This window comes from Nanorana parkeri, unplaced genomic scaffold (genome assembly GCF_000935625.1).
Source record: "Nanorana parkeri isolate BGI_ZX_2015 unplaced genomic scaffold, ASM93562v1 scaffold387, whole genome shotgun sequence".
In the NCBI taxonomy this organism is placed as follows: domain Eukaryota; kingdom Metazoa; phylum Chordata; class Amphibia; order Anura; family Dicroglossidae; genus Nanorana; species Nanorana parkeri.
Window position 1 is genome coordinate 756,773 of NW_017306655.1, and position 10,344 is coordinate 767,116.

A 10,344-nucleotide genomic window follows, 5' to 3' on the forward strand; every position below is an offset into this window, starting at 1 on the left:
AAACAGTTGTCCTGGAGTTGGGGGAAATAACTATCCAGCCCTGGGTATCCTCCCAAAGGGGCACATGGTAAAGGTCACAGCTTCTTTAGTTGTCCATGCAGGAGGTGCTTCGTAGGAAACACTTTTAGAATTTTGGGTGCCCTCCTCAAAACGTTGGTAGTCTGTTATATAGTGATGCACCGATAACGAGTACCGTACTCGGTACAAGTACAGATACTTTTCCAGCTCTAAGACTAGACTAGAGAAAAAATCTAAAGTTAGGAGGCAGCTGTCATGTGTAAGGAGCACACGGAGCTCCCGGGATTTGTACATCTCTGTTTTAATGTATGATTTTGTTTTTATAAATATAAATAAAGGTATGTACCGATACCATTTTTGCAAGTACAAGTACTAATACTTGTCCAAGTACTTACAGATACAAGTACTGATACATTTTTGTTTATTGTCATGTGATAGTTTTTTCTAAAATAATCAAAGACTACTGAGAAACAAAACATCACTGCGCTATAAGTATTTTATAGTGTTGGACCAGCTGCAACAATGTAAGGTGTTAGACCTGTGTACATGTGGTGAATGTCGTTTGCTGGGAGCTCAGCAGGTGGGTGCCGATCACAAGCCCAGTCTTTGCTTCTCCCATTTATCTCAAACAAATACAATCGTACACCGCTGTTCAGCACTGAAGACATTTTATTTCACCTTCTTATCCAGTATGAAGCCTGATAGCTTCTCTGCATCTAATGTCGCCCTCTACTGCGTTTCACCCATTTGGGCTTATCCATAGAAATCTTCTGTTGCCCGCGGTAGAGGTGGGTAGAGCGCCAAAATCCGCATGCTACCCTACTGTAGCGCCCCCCTGGACTTTAGGGGCAGGAGGAGCTGCCATTTCCCTTTTCCCCTCAGGGATGGATCCTTAGCCGGAACGTGGGATGTGTGTAGTGAAATAGGTCGCCAGTCACTTCTAGAATTTTTTTTATAATGCTTTAATAGAACCAGTAGCAAAACAGGGAGAGAAGGGCATAGGGGTACAGACATCTGAGAAATAAAGAACTCCAGACTCCCCAATCCCTTCCAGTTTCCATAGTGCAAGAATACTTTAGTTGAGCAAAGGATGAGCCTGTAATAAAGCCACAACTGGATAGAGGATGTATTTGGGAGAGACACCAGAGTATCGTTTAATATATGGCTGTAATGTCTTGATGCTATTCTAGACTCCTAATGACCGAGACTTCGGCTAATACTGAGTGCTTTGACCAACACCGAAGGTCTTCTTGACTGTGTTATAATCCTCAGTCTGCCTACAAGCTGAGTAGCGCTGGCTCTGAGGAAAGGGGCATGTCCTGGAAACGCGTCAGCCGCTAGTACTGGGAGATTTATTATTGGCAGCTATCTTTTTGTGTCAGCGGGGAAACTCTGCGCTTTTGTGGCAACCGTATGCTTTTTGTGGGCAACGGCACTTTTTTGCCCAGAAGAATGGTTATTATTATTATGTGCCCTGACATACTAGTATATGCTTTTGTGATATACAATTGTCATGTCTGTCAATATCTGCCTGCATTTATCACACTCTGCAACAATGTCTGTCTGTCATGATTATACTATGATTAAGGTCTCTTGGTGGACTGAAACATGTTAGCAATCCTTGTAGCTGCTTTTATGCCTTTTCAATAAAAAGATGCCATTAAAGGAGAACTATGAGATGATTGATTTCCACTCACCTCATAGTTCTAATTCCTACAGGTGCCGGCTCTTTTCCACTTCACAATGTCTGTCTGTCAATCTGTCTGTGTTCTTCATATTCCATCTATGTCTATTCATTACAGATGCCATCAATCAGTGTGTACTTAAGTCTATGAACCATATAGGAAAATTGACTCTCAAGCATAGGAATATAATAAGTCTTGAATTCTGATAGCTATTATCCCCAATGACTGCTTTAATATGTGTATATATATCACACACATAGGATGTATGGTTCCATACGAATTGTTTAATAGTCCGAACAATTCATTTTAGTGAGGGGTAAATAGTGGTTAGCACTTCTGTCTTGCCAGTCCCCAGGTTGAATACCGGTCCGGACATTATCTACAAGGAGTTTGTATGTTCTCACTGTATGTTTTTTCTTTAACACTCCAAAGACACACTGGAAGGTTACTTGGTGCTAAATTGGCCATGTATGTATGCATGTGATAGAGGCACCTTAGATTGTAAGTTCCTTGAGGGCAGGGACTGATGTGAATGTGCACTATGTAAAGCACTGTGTAAATTGTTTGTTCTATATAAATACCTGTAATTAATATATAAATAATAATGTATTATAATAATTTCATTGCTTTGTGTTCAGCCCTGAAATTTTGCTTTTTCCTGATGAAGGAATTCACTAATATAGCCCTGGCTTTACTGCCTAGCATCACATACATTACTGGATTGAGGCAACTACATAGATTTGCTATCACAAACAAAATGACCTTTATGCCACGCATCCTTACCATATGTGAGAAATTCCAATTTCGAACTTCTCCCAGATAAACAATATTAGCTACAGCAATTGGAGTTTTAGTTAGCACAAAAACCCCAATGAGTATAGCAATGATTTCATACAATTTTTTGGAATTGACATGCTGTGATTTTCTTACTTGCAGGGCGATAATTAAATTGGTAAAATTCATGACACAAAGGGGTATGAAATATCCAATCACTATTATTGGAATATACAAGATATAGCTAAAATGTTGCCCTTCTTTGAATAAGGCTAGTGATGTATCATCAGCACAACACATATTGTCTTTACATTCTTGTCTGTGATGTGGAAACATCACAAATCCTGGTGGCTTCCATGTCTCATTAACTTGTCTCGTCATTGTTATGGCATTCCAAGCAAAACTCAGAAAGTATATTTTTTCACCTATGCTGTCATTCCTGCTATTATCATAGAGAAAAGGAACAAATGCACATTGACTTCTCATTCCATAATTGTGTGCATCGTTAAAATATGCCGCTGGTGTGGCAAGGGGTAATACCACCAACCAAATTGCAATACATATGCAGAGACAGATGCGCTTGGAGAAGATCTTACGGTGCCACAATGGTTTGGCCACTGAGAAGACACGATCGATAGATAAAGCTGTAATAAAAAAAGAACTGGCGTACATATTACATACAAATGCAAAATGGATCAGCTTGCATACAATAGATCCGAATGACCAGTCCTTTTCCAGTAATATAATTACTCTCATAGGTGTGGTCAGCAGGAATAAGGTATCTGCCACCGCCAAGTTCAGGAACCAGAACCTTGACTTTTGCTGTTTCATGTTGAAGCCGGTGATGTAGATAACAACAGTGTTTGTCAACACCCCAAGGACACAGGTAATAGCCGCCAGTGCTATGATCAGATGACTGGTTTCTGTTGATAAGTATCTAAACTTTGTATTGGAAGTCGGTTCTTCCTGGTCCCAGTAGTAGTAACATAGATTTTCGGAAAGTATCTCTTTGTCTGTCCTTGAGACCTTAAAGTAATCATAAATGTTTTTAGTTGAGTTACCCCCTTTAAAAACAAGGAACTGATACACAGAAATTGAGTGTTTTAATGGAAAAGAATACTGTAATATAATGTACTATAATTGTTTATTATTATTATTATTAAAAGTGAATGTAAGCCCTAAAAATGCCTTGTGATGGCAAAGTATTCCATTTCTGAACAAGCAGAAAATTCATTTTATCTACTTGCCGTCCGCCTGTTGTAAATAAACAGACGGGCAACAAGTGCTTTACTGCACTTGTCACATGTAGAAACACAAAAAAAATGTTTAAGTCCACCGCCCCCCACGTACACACACACATACAAACGTAAATATGCAGTGAGTGCACCTACATGCGAAAACAACAATTACACCATACATATATATCACAATGAACTTCAGAGTGTGAGCATTTATTCTAGGACCATCAATCACTGTTAACACTAAATTGATGAGCAGTAAAAGTGTTTAAAGCGTTACCTATGGGAAATTTTGGGTATAGTAGTTTTTTGCGACTTCGCGGCCACATGCAATTTTAAGGCTTGACATACTGTATTTGGTATCTATCTACTCAACATGACCCCCGTCTTTTATATTTTACCCAAAAATTGGCTAATAATACATCTTTGATAGCATAATGTAGAGAAAACAGTTTTATTTTATTTTTGGTACTTTTTTCTTTATATAGTAAAAAATAAAAAAAACCCAGTGGTCATTAAATACCACCAAACTAAAGCTCTATCTGTCCCTAAAAAATTATATAAAATTAATTTCAGTACAGCATTGCATGTCCAAATACTGCAGTGCTGAATACTGAAAAATGGCCTGGCCAGGAAAGGGGTGTAACACCCTGGACTTCAGGTAGTTAAAACAAGCCCTCATTTACCTCTCTAGCTGATGGCATTGTTGAGAAATTCATTATTAAAGTAACCAAACAGAAGCACTAATCTTAGCTCAATTTGTGTAACTCTCTATTGCACCTGACAGCCTGCTAGGTCTTTAATAGCGATGACTCTCATGGGTTTAGTGCGACTCTTGTGGGTTCAGGAATCACAGTCCCAGTACATTTATGTGTAGATTCGCAAGAGCAAACTTTTTTAATCATATAGCACTGCATGGCCTTTGAAGCATGGCCAGCAGGCTTAGAAAGGCCAAAAAGGTTTTTTTGGTTAAGCCAACCCCTTCACTAGCAAAGGCCTCCATAGTGTAGGAAGCTGTAGGTAGGAAAAGTATAAAGAAAGCTGACAAACTGCACAGGGAGAGATTAGGGTCAGTTGGGAAAATGTTCTTTAATTCTAATTGCAAGCTATCTGGTGCCCTTTGCTAGTTCTTATTATTGGGGTTATTGTTCTTTTTTTGCAGCAAGGCTTCCCTTTAAAAAAATTATCTTTTGTTTCAGGGGGTGGTATTTCTTTTTTTTCATTCTTTTTTTTTTTGGGGGGGGGGGGTTTTTTGGTTTTTTTTATTTTCCCTTTTTAAAAAACAGTTCTTTGTTTCAGGTCAGGTGTTTTGGAATCTGTATTTGTTTAGCAGCTTTCCTAAATTTTTAAGTGTAGGGTGTTCAAAGCAGAACATTCACTTGTTACTGACCACATGTTCTTGAAGCTGCTTTTTGTTCACAGCATGCTACCGTATTGCGTAAAGGAAAACAATTAAGTGCAAGCACAGTGTGCACCTAAAATATCTCACATTATATTATAGAAGTTAGGCTTATACCAGTTAGGCTTATTATCCCCATGCTGTTCTGTAACATCAGATACAGCTTTAAGGCATTCCAAGCATGTTATTTAAAGGTTTTGTGTATTTTCACTCTTGCCCTAAAAGCTATATGAAAAGACCCTTTCCCCACTGCATGATAGTTCTTTTTAATTGCTTTTGCATGTCCCCCATGGGTGTGCCCAGCTCCCCATTCCCATGAGAGTAATTTGCCTATTATGCCTAAAATGGCCAGAATTTAACACCAAGATTTCCCCATCCCCTATAGATATAATTTGCTGAATTTTGAGCACAGATGGCTTCACCCAGCGAATTGAACCTGGCTCAATTCGCCCATCACTATCCTTTTAATGTAAACACGCAGCATGTGTTTATGGTCTGGACACAGATGCACTTTAAACCAGCACACATTAATATGTGGCATAAGGAACATTCAGCCTCCTAAAGGAACCGAAATAATGAGAATCCAGCCTAATACACCATTGTTTTTTTAATATAAACTGTGCAAGTTTCTGAATTTGACTGCCATTAGCGCCCTCCATATCCCTGTGCAGCAGAGATTAAATTGGGAGCAGGAAATGCAGCGGGGAAAATGCTTGCTGTTCGGAAGAGAGAGCAGAGTGGCATGCTCTTCAGTGTGATTCTTCTTCTTCACTATTCAGTCACAGATTAAGAGCTCTAAGTCTTAATGAACTACAGTAGAGCAATACAATCGGGTCTTCTGCCCTACTTGGCAGGACTCTCAGGCAAAGCTTTTTAAATCTCAGAACTGAATTAACATGAATAGAAATTCTTTGGCAGATAAAACAGCTCTCTGACGTGTATTTAATTTGTGTAATTTGGTTGTTTGATAGTGTATAACCTTGCGAACACTGCAATTGCATTAAGATGAAATACAGTGAGCTCGTAAGTTCCTGCAGTGAGCTGAGAACACCTAATTCTCTTGCTGGACTACAGAACAACAACCCCCCCCCCCCCCATTATATGGAGGTGAGTAGAGAGGAAGGTTTTTTTGTAGTTCAGCAAGGGGAGAACTCAGACAGGGAAGGGAAAATGTATATGTATTGCAGTGATGTACTGAATGATATTATTACTATTATTATTATAATCATTATTATCATTATTATTATCATGCCCCCACATACTCATTCATCACACTCTGCGACAAAGTCTGTCAATCAACCCCTATTACAGTTTCCATCCGTCTGTATTTAAATCTATGAACTGTATAGGAAAATTTACTTCCTAGCATAGGAATATAAAACCTTTTAAACCTGACATGTAATAGCCCTATAAACCACTGTAATGGCTGCTTTATAATCTATATATCTCACAATGTAGGATGTATGGTCTCATACGAACTGATAGCCTAATACTCCTTAATGACAGCTGGGAATTTTAGGTGTTCCAGCTCTTCCTGTTCCATTGTCCATAATAAAAAAAATAGGGGAGAGCAGGAACACCTAATAATGAGTACAGAAGGTGGGCAGATACAGGAATTCAGCGCAGATAGTGAGTCCCCTAGAGAGATTTTCCTCTCTTAACTCCTGATGGTTCCTGTCTACCTAGTAGTTATACGTGTTTCCATCCACCTTTGTGTGTTCCAACACCTCCTGTTCCATTGTCAATAATAAAACAAAAAACATTAAAAACTCAACAGGGAGTGTAGAAATGCCTCATAATGAATACAGAATGTGGGCAGATAAAGCAATTCAGCACAGATATCTCACCAACTGAGTCCTCTATTGATAAAAGAAATGATCAAATGATTTGAAGTGTATGTATAGCCAAAACTTTAAAAAGTAGAGTTACAATCCCCTTTACGTTATTTGTTTTGTTTGTCCTGCTGGAGCGATTTCTCTTCAATGCCTGTCTTACAAGAAGCTTTGATTAAAGGAAGTGAAAGGAAATCTCCCCAAAGTGAGGCAAATTCCCATCTTAGCCAGTTGTCACTGGAACATGTGTCTCTAATGGAAGATTTCCTTTAAATCTTGCTCTTATGTTAGCTCATGTTTTGTCTTCCCATACACTCTAACTATCTACTAAATCTGAAATATCAGCTTTGGGTGGACCTTTTACTAGCACAGGCCCTATCAAATATGTAAAAGCATATGCATAATTTATAGATTCTGGAATTGGTGCTGAAAAGCTGGACTCCAGGCTTGGTGGTGGTTCCAAATAAATCAAATGATTGTTCAAGTGCGGCACCTCCATTTTGCTAGGTGCAGCCCCAATGGGGTTTCAGGGAGGCTCAACTTGAGTGAAAGGATAAGAGCACCAGGGATTGGCCTGTCATGGCTGTCAACTCTTGATAGACCCTTTTATACTGACAAAAATTTGGTCCAATCCCTATGGTTTGGAACTCTCATCTTTTCACATATCACATAATTAGCTCTATCTGCTTGTCCTCGTCAGCTGTTTATCCAATGATGAAATGGCTTACCTGTATCTGGACAGCAGTTTCCATTCTTGCTCCTCTGCAGCTGAAAATAAATTTTTCGCGTAGCTATTCCCTTATTTATATGGTTGAAGAAAAACAGTACACCCATCCATTTGTTTTCATATGAAATTAGATAATGGAATTAGATAATAATTCCTAATGTACTGTTAACATTATGCTTGATAAAAAAATATTATATCACTAATGTTTTCACATTCTACCAGAGTAAAGTGCTTAATGATTACAATACAATCATTACAATTTTTAAATTAACATATCAACACAAAAAAAAAAATTAATTGTCCATTATTAGAGAAGAGTAAGCTACTCAAAATTTGCTCCATCTGTGATTTGAGTGCATTTGGACCCAACAGTTGTTTTTTCAGAGAAATTTGGATGTAAACCACAGAAAGCATGAAAATGATGTTTCATTTGGGTTCTTTACTTATACTTCTCTTTCCTTCAGTAGAACCAAAGAGAAGATGCCTTGTGTATGGTCCAACTGGCTCTTGTTGGCACTTACACAAGGCTAGAGGCTCTCTCCTCACCTCCATATGACAGCCCTGGCGGCTGGTGATTGTTCCGTCAAGCAGCAAGCACTGGGGAGAGGCGAGTGAGTCACATGCTTTCCATACTTATTGTTCACTGCACTTTTCTCTATAGGTTGAACTTCTCTATAGGTTGAACTCGATGGACTTGTGTCCTTTTTCAGCCTGACTAACTATGTAACTAAGTGATACTAATCTTAGGAGTTAAATCTTAAAAAGTACCTCTGGTATTATCAAAAATGTATCTTATTTGTGTATCACTCGGCTGTAGATCCTCAAATCATCTCTGAATAGGTGCTGACACTGTCCTTCCTTCTGGAGGGTGGCTACTTTTGTTTCCCTAGGTCCCTGTGTGTGTTGTAAAGTAGTCACCACTCCAAGATCGCTCCTTGATGGACTACAAGCTCAATGCAAATTAGTAAACTAAACATGAGATTGTAGTCCATCACAGGAGAGAGCTTACGGTGTTGGATACTTTACATCACATTGGGAACATGTAGAACAAAAGTAGCCACCCTCCAGATAGAAGGACAGTGTCAGCACCAATTCAGAGATGATTTGAGGATCCACAACTGAGTGTTTTACAAATAGGCTACATTTTGGATAATAGTTATGGAACTTGAATGCATTTGTAGCACCCCCTGGCCCCAGAGGCCTGAGGTGGACCCCAAAAGGGCAGAGATGGCTGACATTTCACTCTCGGGGGCAAAAGCCAGTGAAGGGATAAGTGATCAAGAAGTTGGGTGCCAGTCACTTTAAGTGTCTTTTCAAATGTTCGAGCCGTCCTTCGGATGTCAGACGGAACCCTCCACCTGTCATTCTTTACTTGGAGGCGTCGCTACCACTTAGTTTCGAATAGAGCCGCGGCTATGTGGGTGGAGAGTTTAACAGAGGCTGACAAGCCAACCAACCAACATACTCCACGTCAGCAGGGAAACGTGCTCTGATTGGTCAGAGTTCGATCTTAAGCATAGGTCTCTGGCAAGGCTAAGATCAAGGTTCTGATGAAGGGGGCATGCCCCTGAAATGCGTTAACCACGAGACATAGCGGTGAGGAAAGTCAGGAGAGACTGACAACAGCGGGTCTAACAGGGATTCCCCTCTTAAAAGGTTCCGTTGTGAGAGCAGCCCATGCACATTACTGCGCTTTGTTCTACGTACATTTGTGAGTACATTTTTAACTTTTAATTTGATAAAATAATCCTTCACATGGAGGTGGCACTCTGTGTTTGTCTTTTTGAATGTGCTGATGAGAATCCCTAAATCTCCAAGATGAGCAGTCCCTGAACAGACAAGGATCAAGTTCCTGCAGGAGACGGTCAAAAGGTTCTTTTTTTGGTGTTGAGTCTTTTTCATATGTTGTTGAGATTTTATATTTGATAATAAAAGGCTGATATGGCCATTTAACTCCATAAGTGTTGTCTGGTTATTTGGGGGAGAATTGGAGGAAGTTTTGGGTGACCTAGCAGTTTTTTGTAGGTGTGGTAGCTGGGGAAATTCTCCCTTAGGCAAGTGTAACATGCACACGTGAAGTATGACTACTTATGCTTCACAATCCTCAGCGGGACAGCCTATGTAAAGCTGAGACCACTTCCTCATACCATCTTCCTCTTTGGTTTCACTTTGTCGAAACTTTAAAACTTACAGTTGATGAACTTGCCTTTGTGGCAGCACCAAGCTCTGCCAAGATGGCATTGTGCTACACATTAATTGTGACGTACTGTCTGGTAGTTTTAGGAAGAGCGGACACTGGGAACCCAGGAGCAGTGGTGAGAATCACACAGAAGGGACTGGACTATGGTATGTTGTTCATTCATTTTTTCTGACAGCAATACTGTCAGTTTACATAGTTGTACAAGAAATTCAGTCACTCTGCATTTTTTACACCCAGAGCGATGACTCCCATTGATCTGCCTATAAAAAAAAATGTGTCTTTCTTTTGGCACAGGAGACAATTTAGAAATTCTGACTACACTTGGCTTCTTTATATGTTTGTTATGGGACAGTGACTCACAAGAGGCTGAAGGTAGACACAGCCAAGAAACCAGATCAGCAATTGCAAATCATTTATTTCTATCTACACAGGTTTTCTTATATATACAGTATGTGTGTGTGTATATATATA

The 10,344-nt window shown here is 39.5% G+C and overlaps 1 protein-coding gene across 1 annotated transcript in view; it reads left to right on the plus strand.

The window, feature by feature from the left end:
* The first annotated feature begins 9,907 nt into the window (after positions 1-9,907).
* The window catches only part of LOC108789318 (bactericidal permeability-increasing protein-like), a 15,124-nt gene continuing 14,687 nt past the window's right edge, over positions 9,908-10,344 (plus strand). The window contains exon 1 of the mRNA XM_018559289.1: positions 9,908-10,019. Within this exon, the coding sequence (XP_018414791.1) occupies positions 9,908-10,019 (112 nt within the window). The remainder of the gene's footprint in view (positions 10,020-10,344) is intronic.